This window comes from Giraffa tippelskirchi, chromosome 4, assembly GCF_054371585.1.
Source record: "Giraffa tippelskirchi isolate mGirTip1 chromosome 4, T2T-mGirTip1v1.2.pri, whole genome shotgun sequence".
In the NCBI taxonomy this organism is placed as follows: domain Eukaryota; kingdom Metazoa; phylum Chordata; class Mammalia; order Artiodactyla; family Giraffidae; genus Giraffa; species Giraffa tippelskirchi.
Genome location: NC_137278.1, coordinates 120,330,996 through 120,355,098, shown reverse-complemented (window position 1 = coordinate 120,355,098; position 24,103 = coordinate 120,330,996). Strand labels below are relative to the sequence as shown.

General features: G+C 38.7%; 1 protein-coding gene across 5 annotated transcripts in view; it reads left to right on the top strand.

Annotated features, from left to right (window-relative positions):
* Positions 1-24,103, top strand: part of KITLG (KIT ligand) — a 99,166-nt gene that overhangs the window by 37,042 nt on the left and 38,021 nt on the right. For all 5 annotated transcript variants that reach the window (XM_081483551.1, XM_081483554.1, XM_081483553.1 and 2 more), the window contains exons 2-3: positions 2,904-3,017; positions 16,590-16,652. In XM_081483551.1, coding sequence (XP_081339677.1) covers positions 2,904-3,017; positions 16,590-16,652 — 177 coding nt within the window. The remainder of the gene's footprint in view (positions 1-2,903; positions 3,018-16,589; positions 16,653-24,103) is intronic.

Below are 24,103 nucleotides of genomic sequence, written 5' to 3'. Positions count from 1 at the left end.
CTTTGTCACCTGTCCTGTTTCCTTCCTTAAAGCTCAGTAGTACACTTGGTGCTGGGTGAAGCCTCCAATGCCTCATGAGTGTTAACTGTCACCTTGAACCTAGGATCCTGCTGCTAGCAGAGAAAGAGTAGGCATTATAATTCCAGTCCCTTTACTGAGATCTAGTTTTTCTCTTTTCATGGCACACTTTTGACACACTATATAATCTGGTTATTTATCAGTTTGATTGGTCATGGTCTGCCTTCTCTCACTAGAAGCTAAGCTTCATGAGGGCAGGGATTTGTGCTTTTTTTTTTTTTAACTAATCTATCCCCAGCATCTAGAACAGTGCCCAGCACACGGTAGCACTAGGTGCTTAATAAATATTTGCTGAATGAATGAATGGGTGAACAAATGTTTGTGTAGTGTTTCTTCAGTGTCAGGCATGAGACATGGTAAAGAGAAATCAACAGAATTTCTGCCCTTTTATTTCTTTTTTTCATTCAGTCTTACTGAGATATAATTGACATATACCCTATATAAGTTGTACAGCATAGTGATTTGACTTACATATATCATACAGTGATGACCATATTAAGATTAGTGAACATCTGTCATCTCATAAATACAAAATTAAAGAAGCAGAAATTATTTTTCCTTGTGATAAGAACTCTTGGGATTTACTCTCAAGCAACTTTCATATATAACATAGAGCAGTGTTAATTATATTTATCATGTTATACACTACATCCCTAGTAGTTATTTATCTTTTAACTGAAAGTTTGTACCTTTTGATCACCTTTATTGAATTCTCCCTCCCTCGTCCCTGTGCCTTTATATTTCTTACAGCCTAGAATATGAATAAGGTTATTAGAGATTGGCCCTTATATAGAGGTGCTTAAGGAGGATTCCAAAGTAAGATTATGAAAGAGGGTGTTGGAGAAATATATTTCAAGGGAGGGTTAGATTTTAGCGATGACAGTATGAGAGAAACTTTGAGTTTAAGCATTGTATTTACATACATGAAGGGAGACTTAGAGGAGATGTTATGTGTTGGGATTGTCCAAAAAGCAGAATCCCCCAAACAAATCATTTACACCAGCAGTTCCCAACCTTTTTGGCACCAGGGCCCAGTTTCATGGAAGACAATTTTTCCATGGACCAGGGTAGACATGGGGATGGTTTGGGGATGATTCAAACGTATTACATGTATTGTGCATGTTATTCCTATTATTTTTATTACTTAGCTTCACTTCAGATCATCAGTAGATCCCAGAGGTGGGGGACCCCTGACGTACACAATTTAGTCTTGATTTTGGCCCAAGGGAGAAGAGCAGAATCCCACCAAGCTCAAAGTAGCCTTAAAAAAAATGAAAAGCAGGATTTAACATTCATAGAGTACAATGGTAAAACAATGAAGGGATTTTAATTTTGTTTACACTCCATTATTATCTATGTAGGTAGCATTGTAGTCTTAGAAATTTTAGTAAATGATTGTAATTTGATCCAGTATAATAGCTATTAAGCTGGCAGATATTAATTGAAAATAATAATCCAGTTCCATTTAATACATGGCTGGTTACATAACAAGTAGGAAAGATTTCTAGCCATGTGCAGATGTACCTTTGTGTAATTTTAAGATGCCATAGATGAATGTTAACTCATAAAAGAATTCTCACATTTTAAAATATCATCACATCTCCATGCCTTTGCTCCTGTTGTTTATTTTTCCTGGAATGCTCATCCCCTCCCTGTCAACTCTTGCAAATTCCTCCTCTGTCCACCAGAATCCAGTTGGAGTCACATTTTCTCTGTGGCTTTTCTTGGCACTGTCTTTCTGCCACAAGTTCTCTCCCTTAAGATTAATTGATTAATTGCTTCCTCCTCTGGGCTCCCAAAACATTTATCACAGGGTGTGGGTGTTACTTCTTTCCCTGAATCTGTATTTCAGGGGAGTCTTATCACCTTTGTTTCTCTGGCTGGCTCAGTCCCTGTCTCCTACAAGATCAATAAATAGATATCAAATTTGAAGCATTTGAGTCTTTTTTAACCTTGATCACTGATTCATCCAGCAAATATTTAGCAAGAGCTTTTTATATTCCAGGTGCTGTTATGTCTTATAAAGATACTGAGGGGAAAAAAAAAGATGCCCCAATTTTTAGAAATGTAAAACATAGGGTAATAAGAAAAAGTAAGCCATGCATAAAAGTAACTATTTAACATGCTTGAAAGAGTTATTTGGAAAGAGAGGTAGTATGTGTGTATGTGTGTGTGTGTGTGTGTGATTACTTCATTCTGGTGTTCAAAAAATGTCTTCTCATTGACTAAGAAAATGTTTTTCCTTGTTAAATCGCTAAAAAACTGTGATTCAAAACAATGATTCTTTTGATGTCTCACAAGTTAGATTAAATTCTGTCCTAGATCTAAATATCTTTCCCTCACTTTAACTGGGTGTTCTAGTAGGTTATTGGGTTAAAGCAATGCTCAGAGTTTTGCTGTTACTTGCCAAACAGTCTACATTTAAAGTAGAGAAATTTTTTTTTTGCTGCCTTAAGGTGCAAATTTTATGCATTCCCTAGTTTTTAGAAAATAGCTTAAGTGATAAATTCTTTTCATGTTGCTACAAGTTCACTTCTAATTGCCATTGGGGAATTGCCCATAGAAAGCTTTTGACAAAAGTTAATGATACTGTCATTGAAATGAAAAATCCAAACCGTATTTTAACTGAAAATTTTTAAGAAATTTGGTTAGCATAGTTTGTGTGTAAGGCATTTAATTGTATTTAAGCCAGAAGCATTAAAAGAAAAAAAAAAACAACATAAATTCTTTTTTCCACATTAAGGCAGAAAATGTTAGCTGTTAATAGTTTGAGTGACTCTGGATATTTACTGATGGTCACCAGCATTTTTTCTCTTTTCGTTTAGACTTGGATTATCACTTGCATTTATCTTCAACTGCTCCTATTTAATCCTCTCGTCCACACTCAAGGGATCTGCAGGAACCGTGTGACTGATGATGTGAAAGACGTCACAAAATTGGTAAGGAATGCTTTCAATTTCCCTGACTCTTGTACTTTTTGAAAAAGATTTCCATTTTTTCTTGCCCCAGGTTAGTGTCTTTCAGAGACCAGGAGAGAAGTCACTGAGTTATCCTGAAGGGTTTGTAGAGGGCAGGTCAGGAGATATTTATGGTCACGGAGCATCTTGTTGGTAAAGTTGGCCTGCCGCACCTCACGTGAGGGACTTTCCCTGCTGGTCTCGTCATCTCCTTTGCAGGCAGGGAAGGACACTGGTGGGTGCTTTGTCTGCTGATGTGCGAGCACTAGCGTGTTCCCCATTATCTCGTAGGCATGTTTTATTTTCCCTCCACATGTCTTCCTCCTCTTCTCTAAGGAGCCTAACAGGAGATCTGAGATGCTCATTCTCCCCTTTCCAACTGCTCTAAGACCCCGTTACATATGCGTGGGTGTTTGCCCCCTCAGTAAACACAGTTGGAGTCATTTGTTGCCCAAACGTTGACCAGACACATCTCCCACATCCATCCCATCGTAACCCTTCCCTCAGCAAAAGCCGTCTTACACTAGTGCGCCTTAGTCACTGCCAGCTTCATGCCACACTTCTCTTAAGATGCTGGCCGCAGAGCGGGAGGGCATAACACAGCCTCTGAAATGGATTCCTCCCAACCCTCACGATCTAGCGGCAGTTGTATGTGTTCATTTGAGCTACATTGTATGCTTTCGGAATGAACAATGTTTGAAAAGCCGTTTTGTAAGTTCCTGGTTTAAAAGAGCCCAGTGGGACTCAGTTATTTGAATATTGTTTAGAGAGCAGAGTGATGTGAGAATAGGAACGAAATGAAGGTTGTAGTATGTAAAAAAGAAACTATATTTGTTGTGATATTTATCTTCCCTATCTTGATATGCATTTCCTGGTGTATATGTTGTTATTTTGGGTTCATAGCCAAACTTCAAAACAGAAGTTTAATGCTATGATCTCAGTCTTGCTTAGCTTAGTCTCAATGCAGAATTAAGAATATACACATACATGCACACACATACACACACCATGCCGATTTCTTTGTATACCTACAAAGTCCAGGCTAAAAATATTCTCTGGTGCAGTATCTGAAGGTATATCAACATGTTTTATTTGAGGGGCTGATGATCCAAGCAATATAACATTTGCCTCCTTTATCTCCATCTGGGTTTAAGGATGGGCTGGGGAAAGTACTTTTTTCAAAACATAGATCATGATCCTTTTCCTCAAGTTACTTGTTAGTTTGTGACCCAAGGAACTCTATTAAGAAGAAAATGTTTATATTCAAAATTTGGTATGGGTCAAAGGCCCTCATGAAATGTCTGTTCAATGAATGAAGTAAGGATGTGCATCACTGTGCAGCATCAAAATTATCTGTGGCATTCATGAAAGTCACAGGTGTCTGGGCCCCACTGTTTAAACAGGTCTGAAGAAGGGCCCTGGGCATCTAGAGCCTAGATTTTAAAGATATTCCTTAAAGGAGATTTAAGAACCATTGCTTTAGATGGTTTATGCTGTCAAAGTTTAGAGACCAAAATATTGTGACCTTACTTTAACCTCATTTCTTGTTATGACTAGTTTTATCTATGTTGTATCAGTTCAGTTGCTCAGTCATGTCCCACTCTTTGCAACCCCCTGGACTGCAATACGCCAGGCTTCCCTCACCATCACCAACTCCCGGAGCTTGCCCAAACTCACGTCCATCGAGTCAGTGATGCCATCCAAATATCTCATCCTCTGTTGTCCCCTTCTCCTCCTGCCTTCAATCTTTCCCAGCATCAGAGTCTTTTCTAAGGAGTCAGTTCTTTGCATCAGGTGGCCAAAGTACTGGAGTTTCAGCTTCACCATCAGTCCTTCCACTGAATATTCAGGACTGATTTCCGTTAGGATGGACTGGCTTGATCGCATTGCAGTCCAAGGAGGGACTCTTTAGAGTGTGCTCCAACACCACAATTCAAAAGCATCAATTCTTTGACGCTCAGCTTTCTTTACCGTCCAACTCTCACATCCATACACGACTACTGGAAAAACCATAGTTTTTCTATGTTGTATGGGTTTTACATATATGTTAGATTAATACGAGTCTCCAAAACAGATTTAAAGTAGGTCACAGCTGGGAAATTAACAACTCTTATGGGGCTATTTGTGGAACCATGGAGCTACAATGAGCAGGGGAGATTGGAAGTAGTTCTAGGCATCCAATTTCAAATTTGTGGGCAAGGAATCACAGATGGAAGGTGATGGTGTATCTGACCACAAGCTGAGCATGTCCAAAATTAAAATGGCATTTAAGAAAAATTACTTGTAGTCAGTATTTTTTGCTGTTTGAAGAATATTACTTAATGAGCACCACTTCCTGTTAAATGTCAAACCGATATTTTCTTTTTTTTTTTTTTAATAATAAATTTATTTATTTTAGTTGGGGGCTAATTACTTTACAATATTGTAATAGTTTTTGCCATACATTGACATGAATCAGCCATGGGTTTACATGTGTTCCCCTTCCTGGACCCCTCACCCACCTCCCTCCCCATCCCATCCCTATGGGTCATCCCATTGCCCCGGCCCTGAGCCCCTGTCTCATGCATCGAACATGGAATGGTGTTCTGTTTCACATATGATAATATACATGTTTCAATGCTATTCTCCCAGAACGTCCCACCCTCACCTTCTCCCTCAGAGTCCATAAAATTGTTCTATGCATCTGTGTCTCTCATTCTGTCTCGCATATAGGGTTATCATTACCATCTTTCAAATTCCATATATATGCATTAGTATACTGTATTGGTGTTTTTCTTTCTGACTTACTTCACTCTGTATAATGGGCTCCAGTTTCATCCATCTCAGTAGAACCGATTCAAATGTATTTTTTTAATGGCTGAGTAATATTCCATTGTGTATATGTACCACAGCTTCCTTATCCATTCATCTGTTGATGGACATCTAGGTTGCTTCCATGTCCTGGCTATTGTAAACAGTGCTGCGATGAACATTGGGGTACACGCGTCTCTTTCAGTTCTGGTTTCCTCGGTGTATATGCCCAGCAGTGGGATTGCTGGGTCATATGGCAGTTCTATTCCCAGTTTTTTAAGGAATCTCCACACTGTTCTCCATAGTGGCTGTACTAGTTTGCATTCCCACCAACAGTGTAAGAGGGTTACCTTTTCTCCACACCCTCTCCAGCATTTATTGCTTGTAGACTTTTGGATAGCAGCCATTCTGACTGGTGTGAAATGATACCTCATTGTGGTTTTGATTTGCATTTCTCTAATAATGAGTGATGTTGAGCATCTTTTCATGTGATTGTTAGCCATCTGTATTTCTTCTTTAAAACTCCTAGAGGAAAACATAGGCAAAACACTCTCCGACATAAATCACAGCAGGATCCTCCATGACCCACCTCCCAGAATATTGGAAATAAAAGCAAAAATAAACAAATGGGACCTAATTAAAATTAAAAGCTTTTGCACAACAAAGGAAACTATAAGCAAGGTGAAAAGACAGCCTTCAGAATGGGAGAAAATAATAGCAAACGAAGCAACAGACAAACAATTAATCTCAAAAATATACAAGCAACTTCTGCAGCTGAATTCCAGAAAAATAAACGACCCAATCAAAAAATGGGCCAAAGAACTAAACAGACATTTCTTCAAACCGATATTTTCAAGTGGCATAAGTAGGTATTGTAAGCACCTTCCAAGATTTTCTGTTCTTGTCTTTAACCATCTGCTTGTTTTCAGTCTGTTACCTATCAGTTGATAACAGCAAAAAATGCAAGAAACTTTGAGAAAGAAATGCCTGGAAAGAGATACTTATTAACAGTAAAATATTAATATAATTCCTTTCCCCAGGGGCAAATGTAAAATCATTAAACTGAAAAAAGTCTTTTTTCTCCCTTCCAGCAACTGACTCAGAGGGGAATTTTTTAATTTCAAGAGTTGATCTAAATGAAATTAGTGTGTTTACTTCAGATTACTGGGGGGAAAAGTCAAGCTAATAACAACAAAGGATTTAGAAGATCACTTCTGATTGAATAAAGACCTACTTAATGCACAGCCAGTATTTCATAGGGTAGGAAATTGAAAGATATAAAATAATCCCTGGTCTCAGAGTGTTTATAATCTAGTTTGGGACTAAGCCATCTCTATGAATATATGAAAGCAGATCACTAATACCACAATAACCAAATGAAAATGGATGCCATTTAAAAGATTTTCTGGTAAAGTATGGGATCCAACTTGTACTAATTTTTTGGTTAGAATGGATTTTAGCATCTGACAGACCTCCTCTTTGACCTTAGATAAGAAACTATCTAAAGCTCAGTTCTTACTTTCCAATTTTGTGGTGTAGATTAAATAAGAGAATGTGTGTGTGTATATATATATACACATATATATATATTACCACAGTTGTTGTCACATAGTCTCTCTGTGCCTCAGTTTCTTCATCATTATAAAAGATTAATAGTACAACAGGGATTAGCAGTGCCAACCATCTGGCAGTGGAAAATCACCTCACAGCCTATAGTTGGCCCTCTGCACATAAGGTTCCTCCCTAGCTGTGGTTTTTGCATCCACAGATTCAACAATGGTGGATTGTGTGATAGTGTAATACTACTGAAAAAAAACAGTATGAGTAGACTCATGAAATTCAAACACGTGTTGTTCAAGGATCTATTGTACTTAACCTCACAGAGTGATTTTAAAGATTAAATAAATTAAAAGAACAGTGCTAGGAACATAGCAAGTGCTTGCTAAATATTATGTTAGTAGTGGTAGTATAGGGCTCCCCTGGTGGCTCGGTGGTAAAGAATCTCTCAATTTAAGAGACCCGGATTTGATTCCTGGGTTGGGAAGATCCCCTGAAGGAGGAAACGGTAACCCACTCCAGTATTCTTGCCTGGATAATCCCACGGACAGAGGGGCCTGGTGAGCTACAGTCCAGGGTCACAAAGAGTCGGACACACTTAGCAACTGAGGACAGAATGGTAGTGTAGTGATGTTTGTGGGGTCGTAGGATACTGGAGCTGAATTTAGAGAATTTAGAATTTCATAAATAGGAAAACTGAGATCCATGAGTGGTGAAGCCCAGCTCCTGTTCCCTTTACCTATGTTGTCTTCTAGGACAGTGGTTTTCAGACTGGCTTCAAGAGACTATCCAGCAGCTCTGCTTTTATTTATGTGTCTAGGTTTCTAAATAAGACTTGGGTGGAAGAAAGAATTGAGCTTCTGGAAAAATGTTTGCGAATCACGTCTCTAAACTGGTGTTTTGTGGAATATCACTTGAGACCATCCAGTCACAATCTCTGAGGGTCCTTAGGAAAAGTATAGCCATCAGGGCCCTGCCTCAGAAATACTGGATTGCAGCTCATGGAGATGAGATGTAGGAAACTTAATGTGTCGGACTGGCGTCCCAGGTGATAGTCATTTGCATAGGTCAAGACTGCTGAGGTCATAATATTATACTTACAATATGGGGTTGTTTCCATAGTTGAAAAGAAGTGGCATTCCCATCCTTAGCCTAAAACTCATTGATTTCACTAATTCAAACAGAGACATGAGTGACTTTTCAGTTTTATGGCTACAGATAACCACTGCCTCTCTCTGGAGAACAGTGGAGCAAAAAAGCATCTTGAAATAGGTCAGGCTTACTGGGGTGTTTGATACCAGCTCTGCTGTTACCCAGCTGTGTGACTTTGGACAAGTAAATCTCTGAACCTTTCTAGGATTCAACTTTTGGTCTTGAAAATGACGAATTAGGACATGATCAGTAGTTCTTAATCTAGAATTCATAAACTTTCAAACTCTTTCAAATGAAATTCCAAATTATGCTTGCTGTGTGCCTTATGTGGTTTATTTGCTAAGTCATGTCTGACTCTTGCGATCCCATGGACTGTGCCCACCAGGCTCCTCTGTCCATGGGATTATCCAGGCAAGAATGCTGGAGTGGGTTGTCATTTCCTTCTCCAGGGGATCTTCCCGACCCAGGAATTGAACCCGGGTCTCCTGCTTTGCAGGCAGATGATTTACCAACTGAGCTATGAGGGAAGCCCTTTGTGTGTTTCTAAGAACATGTATAACTTTTCATCTGCTTCCCAGAGAAGACTGTAACTGTCCCCCCCAAAAGATAAGAACTACCAAACTGGATAACTTGGGAGGCCCTTTTTAGCCCTGAGATTCTTTTATTCCATAGTCCTACTTCTTCATATTGTACATGTTGGAATAATCCAGTTATGCCTTAACTAAAGGAGGTTATATCAGGTTGGATTTACTTGCTTTGCAGGCATAACATTTGTACATTTTATCTGAGAAAAAGAAAATGGGTTGAGAATACCTTTTTACCCTTTGGTCATTGTAATTTATTCAACTAAAATCATTCCTTTGCCAGTGCTGCCAGTTCTGCCTTTGCTGTAGGTGGCAACGTGCTCTCTGCCCACAAACCTAAAGTTTGTTTGCTTGGGGTGACTCCCATGTCACAGAAGCACATGGTTTGTGACTTTACTGTCATTTTCTTTTTAATTTCTTCTTGGACATTTTGTACTACACCTATAGTCCCCATAGTTTCCATTTGAAATCCTTCTGGCATGTTTACTCAGCATAATAGTTCATCTATTTACAGAACATTTTGCTTTGTTTCTAAAAAATGTGGCAAGACTTGTGTTAAATGGCAAACTCAGACCTACCTAAAGAAAGGGTATTTGGGAAGGGGGTGAATCAAACTTTAAAAACTTGTATCTTTGGGGTGGTTCAACTGCAGCTCTTAATATTGTGTTGATAAAAAAGGAATCCAAACATTGAAATAGATCAAATTAGTTTTTCCTTCTGTTCTTTCTACTGTTTCCTTCATTTATGATAATTTTTCTTCATTTGGGGGAGTTTAATTGAATGTGACTTTGCTGCTTTTTGAAAACATTTTTATCTTTATCTGTTGGGTAATTATTTGTCTTCCTTAAAATGTTTAAGGCAGGTTGCTATTCTAGCCCCCATCTTGTAAAAGTGAAATCACTCTGTCTTTTCAAGGTCAGTCTATAGATCAGTAGGGTAAAGTCAGAAATTTGTGGCTTTCCTGGTCTTGCAGTAGGCAATTATTTTAAATAGATTACATTAATACATGACTCTTACAGTTTGACATAATAGGAGATTATAAAAATATTCTTAGATAACAAATTTCACACTTTGAGTGGGCAGTTTTGAATAGTGCTGAATTTTTATTCTCTTCAAATACAATGTTCTTTGGATAGAATTACCACTGCATTAAAATGGAGGATTGGAGTCTCTGAGTCTTCCCATTTCTAAGTATATCTTCGCTTTAAAAGCAGAGGTCCCCCATAGTTTTGTTTGACCATTGAAGAACAACAGTTTAATAGCTGGATAGTTTTTAAAGTTGATTTTTTATTAATTTGCAATATTTAGCATTTTACTTTCTGCTCCTGCAGTCAGTAGATTTTTTTTTTCTCTATTTAAAGCTAAATTTTGGACTTAAACAGTATTCAAAGGACAGAGTATATTAGAAATAATATTTGTAAAAACTGACTAGCTGTGTTGCCAAGCATGTCAATCTTATCATAAAGAAAATGTTGTTCTTCCTTTGTAAGATAAACCACTTAGGTACAGTATCTCCTGCTCCTTGACTTTTTTACAGCAGATATTATTGTGTGAACATCCAAGCACAATGCAAAGCACTGTCTGTGGATTCTCTGTTTTAGTCATTGCAACCCTGGGAGGTAATGATTTTGTCCACCAGTGTATTCTTTACCATCTGGGTCAAAGGGAAGCCTGACTAATGCACCATTGTATTGATTAGGCAGCTGAAGCCTAGTGATGGTTAGTAACCTGACAATTCTCACCTGGAAACTGGGAGATGAATAGAGCTATGAACCCATAACTGCCCATCTCTGGAACATAAGAATCCAGTTCATAATTTATGATGTCTTAACTTATGTCAGTGTCAACTGCAATTTAAGAACTATCTTTCTATCCTCTTGAATTGTATTTCCTAGGTAGAAGTCACCTTATTTTATGATTAGGAAATTATAGATTAGTACTACTTAACAGGAGTCATCATCATAAGGTGTGTTTATGAAGCAGATCAACGTTTTTAAATTAATTTTTATTGGAGTATAGTTGCTTTACATGTTGTGTTAGTTTCTGCTGCAGAGCAAAGTGAATCAGTTATACATATATCCCCTCTTTTTTAGATTTCCTTCTCATTTAGGTCACCACAGAGCATTTAGTAGAGTTTCCTGTGTTAGATGGTAGAGACCAAATGTTTTTAATCTATTTTATTTGAAGGAGACAAGGATCATCTAAATTTATTTAGGTATTCTTCACTGAGAAAAGATGAACCAGAAAGTCTTGTGAGTTGTCATGTTAATTTTTTCTAAATCACTAATTGAGTTATTATTTAAAAAAGAAAAAAGCCATTGACCTGGTTAGATTTTCAGTCAGTATTAACAAGAAATGGCTTATAAGGGGAACTAAAAAGGCAAAAAGCCTTGTTCTGTGTTATTTCTGAAGACTGAACAATCAGTATTACACTAAGCTGTGGCATGGGAGTAAACTGGGGTATTACTGGGATATTTTAAGTACAGGATAGAAGGCTTTTTTGCTCTAAGAATCAGCAGTGATTCTTAAACTTCTCTGGGTCTCAGAGACTTCGAGAACTGGACTCTTTCGTCAGAAAAGTCTATGTGTGCACTGTTTTATGTAGGGTCAAGGGAATCATGAGTTACTGTCATGGCATTTTGATTCTTATCAAGATCTTGACAGAAACAATTGAGACAAGTAAGTATCTCACCAAGGATGTCCAAAAAGCCACTGATTTCACAAGACTGAGAGACCTCAATGACATTTGGATCATGAGATCCAAAGCTTTTAGATCAGTGATCTAGAGAGGGAGTTAAATGTTCTGACTTTGAGTTCTTTTTCTCCCAAGTCCAAATACCTGCAGGGCATGGTAACCAGCCAGTGACTGTTTGGCTTGCAAAGACTTTTTCTTGGCCAAGTTTCCAGCATTTCTACATGCTATTCTCTTATGCATTTTCCCCCTAGTGTCACTGAGTATGATCAATCCTTAAGATATCCAAAAAAATGAAAAGATAGCAAGTGGGCCTGTCTAGTAATAGAGTGAAAGTGAAAGTGAAAGTGTTAGTTGCTAAGTTGTGTCCGACCCTTTGCCACCCATGGACTATAGCCCGCCAGACTCCTCTGCCCATGGGATTCTCCAAGCCAGGATGCTGGAGTGTGTTGCCATTCCCTTCTCCTGGGGATCTTCCCTACCTAGGGACTGAACACAGATCTCCCGTATCCCAGGCAGATTCTTTACCATCTGAGCCACCAGGGGAGCCCATCATATCACAAAGTGATTTGTTTTGTAAGTTTTATGCATTTTCTAATCTGGCACAGTGTTTAAATCCTCATACTCCAAACCATTTCTTTTATTGGAATCACTTGACCTTTGATAAATTTTCCATCAGTTAGGTTCTATTTCATTTTAATTATTGCCCTGAACTTATTTCACTAGGACAGTTAGGTTTTCAAAATCTGTAGCCTTGGTTATGTATCCATATAACCTTACCAGCAGGTTGCTTCCTTGGAATCTAAACCACATCTCTGCCTTTTCAGCTTCTAATCTCAGTAGAAATATTTAATGTGTGTTCAGTACTCTCCTACTGGTCTTCTAAACTGCCCCTGCTCTCTCTCCTCTCTTTGCTTCAGTCCATGCCTCCAAACTAACCTTCCGAAATTGGCTGTCATGTTTTCTTCCTGCTTAAACACATTCAGTGTAGCACCACTGCTTACATGAGGAAGTTAAATCCGACTGAATTCTTAGTAATTTTCTCCTTCAACTTCTTCATCTTACAGATGAGGGGTAGAGGTTTCACAGGGTGGAAGCAATGTGCCTAAGGCAAGAGTGACTTGTAGGGATCTAGTGGTGGAACTGGTTCCACTGAACGTCACTGCTTCCCACTTGGTCTCCATGGCCCAACATTCAGGTCCCTCACTGATATGGGTCTCCTGGTGTGTTTCTTACCTCCTACCGGCTAGAGCCTGAATGATCTGTCCCTGGTCTACCATGTCTTTGTCTTTGCAGATGTCCCTTCCTTCCTATATTTAGAATGTCCCTCTCCCTTGCAATTAATAATCATAGTTCTCGTTCACACACAACACTAAATAACTAAGGAGTTTAAACAAGTTACATTATCCTTGTATAGTCTTAATAAATCCACTAGCTCAGTTCTGTGATTCCCATTTTACCTATGTGGAAATTGAGGCTAAAGAAGATTTGGTAACTTGCCCAAGATCTCTGAATTAGCACGTGGCAGGACCTAGATCTAGCCTGAGCAGTGTGTCCCCAGGACCTGTGCTGTGAGTCCTTCGTTAAAGTAACTGCCTCGAAGGAACAGCTTATCTTCCTAGTTCCAGGCCAAAGGCTCCCTCTGCTCCATCAAATTTCTGCAGTGCTCACTATACATAAGAGAAACCGAATTTATCCCAAGGTTATCTGCGCTTTTTGGATGCTATTCAACATACTATGAATGCTTAGAAAGTAATATAATAATTCATGAAGTGGCCATAAAAAACATACAACTTGACTTCCTAATTTCTCTTCCAAATGTGATTGGAAATGAACCAGTGCAATCCAAGAAAGTAATAACGTGGAGACTGATCGACAGATAACTGCTGAGGCCAGCACTCAGAGCCAGGGTTTGCGCGCTTACTTGCACTGTGTACTCCTCATGTCTGTGACTCTGAGATGCCAGTTAACCCCTCTGAGCCTCCGTGTGTCGTTCGGTAAAATAGGCCGAATAATATGTATCTTGGTTGTGGCGGAGACTGTGTACCAAAACTTGTTAAAATTTTAAAGCATTTTTCAAAAATAGTATTCCTTTTCAGCTCCATTAGAAACTAAATATCAGTAAATCAGTTTAAGGCAGAAGTTATTATGATATACCACCACGCCCCCAATGTGGTAAGGAGGTTTCTTTGACCCCTTTGCACCAATTTTTACATGTAAATTACTAATAAAACAGAATTGGCCAGCGTATCTTTTACATTTTCTCTGCTCTCTTGGTACATACTCAGATCATAAGTTTTCTGAATACTAATTTGGTCAATTCTATATTTATTTTCCGATAATGTGAATTGTGCTTCAGGAAGGGGGCTGGATTGTCAAGCACCTGTGTTCTGAACACCCACCATTTTGTGCCATGCTTCTCCATCTGGAACAGCTTTCACTTACATGGTTGGTTCGTAACAAAATGGAATGTTGCTGCTCATTCTGATTCCAGCTTTTATACCTTGAAGCTGTCAGCTCTGTTTTCCACCGGGGCTTACATAAAATGATGAGGTCCGTCTGTTTTTCAAATATGGGGGTGAGGATCCACAAGACAAAAGAAATCATGGAAGCATGGTGGGAAGTTTGACCAAGAGAGAGACTGTTAATGTAAAAAGTCACCCTGAACTTAAAGAATGCCACCTTCTGTGGCAGCCCAGGTGTGTTCTCAGTAAGCGGTGCAGACTTGACTGTTTTCTTGGGGGTGGCACGAGGAGGGATGTCGGTGAACCTCACGAATGGAAAATATCTAGGACAACTGTGCAGAGAATAGATGGGTGACCATGTGTAGTTGAGCTGAGAGGTAACAGAGGCCCTGCTGTCAGAGACCTGAGTTCTAGTCCAGATGTGACAGGTAGTAGTCGTGTGACCTCAGACAAGTTACTTCACCTCTTTGAGTCTTAAGTTCTTCATTCATTACTTTAGCAATCCTATGTGAAATGATTCTGAGGGTTGGATGCGATCACACAACATAAGCCCATAATGAGCACAGTGCTAGAATATGGTAAGTATTTGGTAAATGTTAGGCTGGAGGCTGAGATGAGTATGAGGTGGTTCCATTGGATGTTGGATGGTAGCACGCATAATGCGATCACCTACCCCCTTGGCTCCCCTCTGACTGCATATGCCTTTACCTAGATTCTTTTCTCAGCAAAATTTTCTCAAATTCTAGAAGCTACTGGCAAAGCCAGGAAGAAACATAAGGGTTGTGTTCTGGGAGTCTTGTCAGAGATGAACCAGCCTGAAAATATGCACAAGATACTAGCTCACCATGGAGAATAGTGATGATTTTAGAAATGGGGTAAAGTGGAAAATGAGTCTGCCAGAGCAGGTAGACCCATTAAAGATATAATAGAGCAGAACTACTTTTTTACATTGTCTATTGTTTTAAGACCCAGCGGGCTAAGTCAATTTATACATAAAATAAATGGGCCATATTCTACAGAAAGAAATTTTAACTGTGCTAGAATTATGAGATGTCAGAGCTGGTGATATGTAGAAAAGGAGACAAGTGAACCTAAAACTCTGTAACTTACTAGAACTTGTGCCTTGGAAGTCAGTTTCCAGTATAGCTCTCAGTAAAGAATATGGATTGATTGTTTATGATGTTTGGCACACTCATCTAAATTCTTAAATTGACTCTTAGACATGGGTACTTTTTTTGGTTTTTTTTTTTAAATTGGAGGAAAACTGCTTTACAATGTTGTGCTGGTTTCTGCCTTACAACAATGTGAATCAGCCATATGTATGCATATATTCCCCGCCTCCACCCAGTCTCACCCCCATCCCCACCCGTCTAGGTCATCACAGAGCACCAAACTGAGCTCCCTGTTATACAGAAGTTTTCCAATAGCTAGCTATTTTATACATGGTAGTGTATATAGGACATGGGTACTTTTATCTCCACTTTACAGATGAGAGAAACCAAAGTAGACTTTAGATTTGTTCTAAATTCCCTGGTTCTAAATCAGGTGCTTGTTCAACTTATGCCACAGTGACTGATGGAAATGGGTTAGATATTTTTTGAAAGTCTTTCCTTAAAAGAAGCTAGTTAAACATTTGAAGCATCTCAAACGTTCAGTCCCAGGCAAGTAGGTTACGTTATATCACAAAACTGAATCTTTCTAAATTAGTTAACTGATAAAGCATTTGCAGCTTATAAGTATCATTGTTCTTTTGAAATTTAACACTTTTTTTTTTCTAGGATTAACATAGAACAGTAGTTCTCTAACTTGAGCACACATCAGAATCACCTGGAGGACTTGTTTAGTAAGATTCAGTAGGTCTGGTGTGGCCTGAGACTTTGCATTTCTAACAGGTTCCCTGGTGCCGTTGACACATCACTTGGAGAACCACTTACGAGAAAAATAGACTGTGTTACTGATCCTTTGGAGGAACAAATAGGAAAATAGTCCTGAAGGGAAATTCCAAGACCACAGATGGAAGCTGAAATTCAAATCATGTTTCCAAACTCAGTAGATTATAGTTAGCCACCCATAACTGAATTTGGAATAAAAAAAGATTTGTATTATTACTTCATTTCTGGAGAGTGCTTTTGATTGCAAAGGGAAATCAAGAATGAAAAATCACTATGTATGTAAGTGTTGAAAATCAGTGGGTAATTTAAAAGCATACTAGGTTTGCAGGTGTTTTTCTTTAAACCACTAAAAACAATATGATTAACTGATGTGTATGGATTTTCTTACAGATATGTTTTTTTTTTTCTTTTGGTCTCTGTAGGTGGCAAATCTTCCAAAAGACTATATGATAACCCTCAAATATGTCCCCGGGATGGATGTTTTGGTATGTAAACTGTATATTTCTGGGTTTCATTGTGGTAGCTGACAAAAGAAATGGGGTCATTCATGTTGAGATATGAAGTTATCTGCCATTTAAGAGTTTGCTAATTGTCAGAATTTGAAGAAGGTATCTTTGGAATTTGACTTGTATATTTATGTTTTTTTCCTCAGGCAACTGCTAAACTTTGGTTTGGGGTGAACATTTCAGCATATGTCTTACCTCTATACTCCCAAAGCACATAAGATCACCTTCTTTATAGCCAGCCACTGACTTCTCTTTTTCTTTCAGCGTGCCTCCAAACAAAGGCTCAAGTGTAAAATTATGTAAATTATTTTCATACCTGAAAAGGTCCTATATAAGTCTCCTATTTAATGAGAACACAAAATGTTTTATCTCTGAATTTATTTGCAGTGTGATTGATTCTTCAAAATTTTCAATAAAAATGTAGCTATAATTATAAGTATGCTTTTATGACTGTAACCAAGAATTTTCATTGATTTTCTAATTACCTAGTATTAGTATTAAGACATGAAGAAATATTTCACATATAGGGACTAATGTAATGCCTGTGGACCTGTCACATAACTTCTCAGATGTTACCATTTTGCAATATTTACTTCAACTGTATTTTTCAATTGGGGTATAATTGCTTTACAGTGTTGTTTCTGCTGTACAATGAAGTGAATCAAGCATGTGTATACATATATCCCTTCTCTCTTTGGACTTCTCTCCCACCTGCCTCCACCCCATCCATCTAGGTCATCACAAAGCACCAAGCTGAGCTTCTTGTGCTTTATATAAATAGCAGGTTCCCACTAGCTATCTGTTTTACATATGGTAGTGTATATATGTTAATCCTAATCTCCCAATTCATCCTACCCTTCCCCCATCCCTCTCTTTCCCTTCATGTCTGCAAGTCCAATCTCTACTTCTGCATCTCTATTCTTGCCCTGGAAATAGGTTTCAAATATACTTTTTAATAGTGAATCATGATAAATATAATTAAAGCCCCATCGATGCCTCTCTCCTATATCCTTAAGTACCATTTTTTCTCTTAGGGAGAGCTTATCTCTTAGGAATAAGTATTCTGAGGTGGAGTTTTTCATTCCAATGCATGTTTTCAGGGCTTGACATGAGGAGACCATCCCCTCGGAGTTGTGTTGAGTGTAACAGCCCACAGTAGCCCTCTCTTTCTTATACTTTGATAGCAAACTCTACATCCATATATAAGATACCATATTTTTGCATATTTTATGTTGATACCATTATAATGCACATATCACTTTACAACTTGCTCATATTTTGCAACATGCCTTTGACACATAATATGTTCCATGTTGATTCATTTTAATTACTGTATTGTGTTCCTTTGAGTTAATTTAAAACCACTTGGGTTACTCTCTGCTCTGCAAAGTGACATCTTTCTATAACACCAAAAATACTTATTACATATTGACTTCTTGCAAGTTCACTTTGAGTCCTTTCTGTGGATACATCCATGAGAATTATTACCAGTTCAAGTGTGTTAATAAGCAAGTCAGTAAACTGTTATTGTTCAGTTGCCAAGTCATGTCTAATTCTTTGCGACCCCACGGACTGTAGCACACCAGGCTTCCCTGTCCCTCACCACCTCCCAGAGTTTGCTCAAGGTAACCATTGAATTGGTGATGCCATCCAACCATCTCATCCTTTGTCACCCTCTTCTCCTTCTGCCTTCAATCTTTCCCAGCACCAGGGTCTTTTCTAATGAGTCAGCTCTAGTATCAAGTGGCCACAGTATTGGAACTTCAGCATCAGTCCTTCCAAAGAGTATTCAGGGTTGATTTCTTTTAAGATTGACTGGTTTGATCTCCTTGCAGTCCAAGGAACTCTAAAGAGTCTTCTTCAGCACCACAGTCAAAAGCATCGATTCTTCAGCACTCTGCCTTCTTTATTGTCCAGCTCTCACATCTGTACGTGACTACTGGAAAGACCATGTGAAAGTGAAAATCACACAGTTGTGTCTGACTCTTTGCAACTCCATAGACTGTAGCCTGCCAGGCTCCTCTGTCCTTGGAATTCACCAGGCCAGAATACTGGAGTGGGTAGCTGTTCCCTTCTCCAGGAGATCGTCCCAACCCAGGAATCAAACCAGGGTCTCCTGCATTGCAGGTGGATTCTTTACCAGCTGAGCTACCAGGGAAGCCCTAGACTTCACTATATGGACCTTGGCAGTAAAGTGATATCTTTGCTTTTTAACACACTGTCTAGGTTTGTCATGGCTTTCCTGCCAAGAAGCAATCATCTTCTAATTTCATGACTGCAGTCACCATCCACAGTGCTTTTAGAGCCCAAGAAGAGGAAATCTGTCACTGCTTCCACATTTTCCCTTTCTATTTGCCATGAAGTGATGGGGCTGATGCCATGATCTTAGTTTTTTTTTAAATATTGAGTTTTAAGCCAGCTTTTTCACTCTCCTCTTTCACCCTCATCAAGAGACTCTTTAGTTCCTCTTCGCATTCTGCCATTAGAGTGGTATCATCTGCATATCTGAGGTTGTTGATATTTCTCCTGGCAATCTTGATTCCAGCTTATAACTCATCCAGCTCAGCGTTTCACATGATGTGCTCTGCGTATAGGTTAAATAAGCACATCACTAACTGCTTGTGCTTAAACAGTCTTCCAAACTTTGTAAGGTTGTCATTTCAAGAGGATTCTCTTGAAAGGCATATTTCTTTTCATTAGTCCATGCTAAAATCTTTACTGTCTACTAAATTCCTTAGAATTCCTTAGAACATGTAACTTCTTGTTGAACCAGTTATCCTTTTTGTGACCTAGACAAGCAGGTCTAGGTCAATGTCTGTCCTATTGAATAAGGGAAGTTCTTGAGATATAGTAATGTAAATTTTATAGCAGCCTGAACCTTAATTAATCTTATCATCTGCTCACTCAGCAAGTATTTGTTTAGGGAAAACTATGGAGTGAGCACTTTATGAGACACTTTAAGAAACAAACAAACATACATCAATTAACCTTATGTTCAAAAACTAGTAATTATGGGGATGGGGTAGCTGGCCTTTTTATAATGCTTTTCTATTTGCAAAATGATTTCACATGTAATCTCCTTGGATGATTAAGAAAAATAGGAAAGCAGGATGGCTACTGTGATTCTTATTATACAAATGACACCCTGAGCTTTATAAACCAGAAGCATTTTGACCAAGGTTAAACAACTATAAAGTGATAGTCTTGGAAAGAAATCCTAGGTCATCTGACTCTTAACCCTTCATGTGGGTATCTATTAATAGCAAGGCAAAGAGTTCTCAGTGAAGCATCTAGGTAATAAAGACATACCCTGTTCCTGGCTATAGAAGCACTTAGGCTGGGGCTGGCAAACTCATTTAAAGAAGTCATGCAACACTTTGAAAAACAATGTGTTAAACTGAAAATAGCAAAATAGATTCTTTTGTGCTGGTATAATCATAGATTGTGCCGAATCATAGATTTTGGTATTGGCTGGTGCTAACAAGAGCTAAACTTATAAAAATAAAACTGATTCATTGCCACGTATTTTTTCCTCCTTGTTTCTGTAATTGAGAAAAGTCCACTATTATTTGGTCTTGGCACACCGTCCTGGCACAGTTGGAGGAACTCTGTTCTTGGCTACCACAGTTGGCAAGAAAAACAAACCCGAACATAGCCTTTGGGTAGAAACAGGGGGTCTTATGCTTTGTTTTACCTTCATTTAAAAATGTTAGTTTCTTCCAAGACCAGAGGAGTTTCCCAATGGAGAGGCTCAGGCTTATTTGTCAGTGGTTGGAGTCCCACTTTTGTCTTTAAACAATACAAGGTGGAGTGGGAGCCAGGATGGGTACCAGAAAGAATCTCTGGGGCCAAACCAATAAAATTCTGCTGGAGGCCCTGGGCAGAAGAAAGCTCTAGAATAGAATACTTTTTTTTTTTTTGGTTTTGTTTTAAAAATCAACTAAATACTCCTGAAAAAGGGAGGTTACTTTTCTAAGTGCCTTTTTAGAAAATTACCCAGCAGATTGTCTCTCACAAATAGCCGGGTATGATCCACTGGTTGGTATTTAAATCTAACAATAATTACCAATTTTAGTTTAAACTCTTTGAAACTATAATATTGTTAGACTTAGGGTTTCCTTTAAATTCTTACTTAGCCTAAAAATCCTCAATCCTCAAACTGATCCTCAAAGGATCAGTTTCTGATCCTTTTCACTTACTAGTCATGTCATTGTAGAAAGAACAGAAATTGAGTTGCTCAATCTGCAGTCATTCTGACCTCTCTAAAATGATATAAACTGAGTTGCTTGTGGTATTTGCATAATAAAGTTAATCCGCTTTTAGTTAAATTACATACTTACCACTTTTTATCTAAATTTTTAGTTGAAAATACTTTCAAATTTACTGAAGGTTATAAGAATATTCACCCATATACCTTTTAATACAGATTCAGTTGTTTTTCAGAGAAGGCAATGGCAACCCACTCCAGTATTCTTGCCTGGAGAATCCCAGGGACAGGGGATCCTGGTGGGCTGCCGTCTGTGGGGTTGCACAGAGTCGGACACAACTGAAGAGACTTAGCAGCAGCAGCAATTGTTTTTAACATTTTGCTTCATTTGCTTTATAAATGCTTGCTTTGTGTATGCACATACCTAAACCCCTTGAGTAAATTATATACAAAATGACTGTTTACCCCTAAATACTTAAGTGTGTGTTTCCTGAGTATTTTCTCTTACATAACCACAGTTGTCCACTTGAATAAATTTAGCAGTAACTAAAATACTTCAATCTGTTGGCTGTATTTCAATGTTACCTAATTTTTCTGGCACATTTTTCTTCTGGTACAAGATCTAATCCAACATCATGATTTGCATTTTGATACTATGTATGATCAGCAGAATAATGGTCCCCCAAAGATGTCTCATGCTGTGACTATATTACCTTCCATGGCAAAGAGTCTTTGCAGATTTAATTAAGGATCTGAGGATGGGGAAGGTATCCTGGGAAAATCGAGGTGGACCGAATCTAATCACATAAATCCTTATGAGAGGGAGTTTAGGAACTAGAGGGAAGGTGTTTAATTTCAGCCTGTTGTTGTTGTTCAGTCACTCAGTCCTGTCTGACTCTGCAACTCCATGGACTGCAGCATGCCAGGCCTCTTCCGGAGCTTGCTCAAACTCATGTCCATTGAGTCAGTGATGCCATCCAACCGTCTTGTCAGAATAAGCATCCCAAGGTGTGATGCTACATTAAGGAATGATGTGTCCTCTAGTTATCACACCCAGAGGCACAGTGTCCATCTCCCTGTAGTGCTGCTTGTTTTAATCTCCTGGTTCAGGTGACCCACTATTCCTGTGTATTTACTCATTAACAACTAAGCAGCAATCTTTGGGAAGATACTTGAAGACCATGTACATTTCTTCATCAAAGTTTCTCTTGTAGGTTCAGTATCTATTAATGATTTTTACATGAACCAGTCTTTACTGTCATGTCAGTTTTTTGTTTTTTTATTTAAGTCAAGGTTAAACAAAGAAGTCATTGGCAATACATGATGTTATTCTAAAAATATGGCTCCCAGCTATCTCCCTTTTGCAGCACCCTTCCTCCCTTCTGGACGATTTCACTTTCTCAACTATTCATACCTTTTTTTGCTGGTCTGCCCCCTCTGGGTCTTCTCATCTCCCTCACCAGTCAAGGATTTATTACTTGATATTTCAACTCTTCTTTAAAAGACAGTGGTTCTTCAAAACAAACAGACCTGGTCATTTTATCCCTCCTCTTCATATACTTTGAACGGTTACTCTTAGGAAAAGAAGCTCCTTAAACATGGCCTCCAAGACTCTGGTGATCTGGCACCTTTCCAGATTCTTTTTCAGTCCTGCAGCCTCACGTGTTCCCTGCTGCCCCTGTTCCTTTCCTGCATGTCTTTCTCTGAACCTAGTGTGCTGGTCAATTCTTTTCTTTAGATAACTCCTCTTTCATTTTCTTTTTTTTTCTTCTATGATTTTTCTTTTTTTTTTTTTTAATTTTTTAAATTGAAGTATAGTTGATTATTTCCAGGAGATAGAGGACAGGGAAGCCTGGTGTGCTGCAGTCCATGGGGTCACAAAGGGTAGAACACGACTTAGTGACTGAACAGCAGTAGTTGATTTATAAATGTTGTGTCAATCTTTGCTGTATAGCAAAATGACTCAGTTTTATATCAATATACATTAATATTTTTTCCATTATGGTTAATCGAGAATATTGGATATAGTTCTCTGTGATATACAATAGGACCTTGTTGTTTATCCATTTTACATGTAATAATTTGCATCTCCCCACCCCTCATTCCCTCCCCGTTTCTGTCCTGGCAACCACAGGTCTGATCACTATGCCTGTGAGTCTGTTTCTGTTTCATAGATAGGTTCATTTGTGTCATATTTTAGATTCCACATATAAGTGATGTCATGATATTTGCCTTTCTCTTTCTGACTTACTTCACTTAGTGTGATAATCTCTAGTTTCATCCATGCAAATGGCATTGTTTTTTTCTTTTTTATGACTTAGTATTCCATTGTGTTTATGCACCACATCTTCTTTCTCCATTCCTCTGTTGATGGACATTCAGGTTCTTTCCCTGTCTTGGCTGTTGTAAACAGTGCTGCTATGAACACAGGGGTGCATGTATGTTTTTGAATTGTAGTTTTGCCCAGGTATATGCCCAGGAGTGGGATTGCTAAAGATCATATGGTAGCTCGATTTTTAGTTTTCTGCTACTGCTAAGTCACCTCAGTCGTGCCCGACTCTGTGCGATCCCATAGATGGCAGCCCAGCAGGCTCTGCCATCCCTGGGATTCTCCAGGCAAGAACACTGGAGTGGGTTGCCATTTCCTTCTCCAATGCATGAAAGTGAAAAGTGAAAGTGAAGTCACTCAGTCGTGTCCGACTCTTAGCAACCCCATGGACTGCAGCCTACCAGGCTCCTCCATCCATGGGATTTTCCAGGCAAGAGTACTGAGGAACCTCCATATTGTTTTCTACAGAGGCTGCACCAACTTACATTCCCACAACAGCATTGGAGAATTTCCTTTGTTCTGCACCCTCTCAAGCATTTGTTGTTTGTCTGACAAGTTCATTTTCAATTGCACTTCTTTAAGGAAGCCTTCGCTCTCCTTTAGGAAGCCATACCCTCATATTAGAAACTTTTAATAGTACTCCTCAGAATGTTTTTGTTTATTTGTGCAATTATTTAGTTGTAATCTTCTATTTACCTATAAACTTCCTGAGGGCAGGAATTGTATAATTTTGCTTGTGCATTCTCACTGTCCAATGTATGACTATTGTTCAGTTGCTCAATCGTGTCTGACTTTGCAACTGCATGAAATGCAGCATGCCAGGCTTCCCTGTCCATCACTATCTCCTGGAGTTTGCTCAAACTCATGTCCTTTGAGTCAGTGATGCTATCCAAC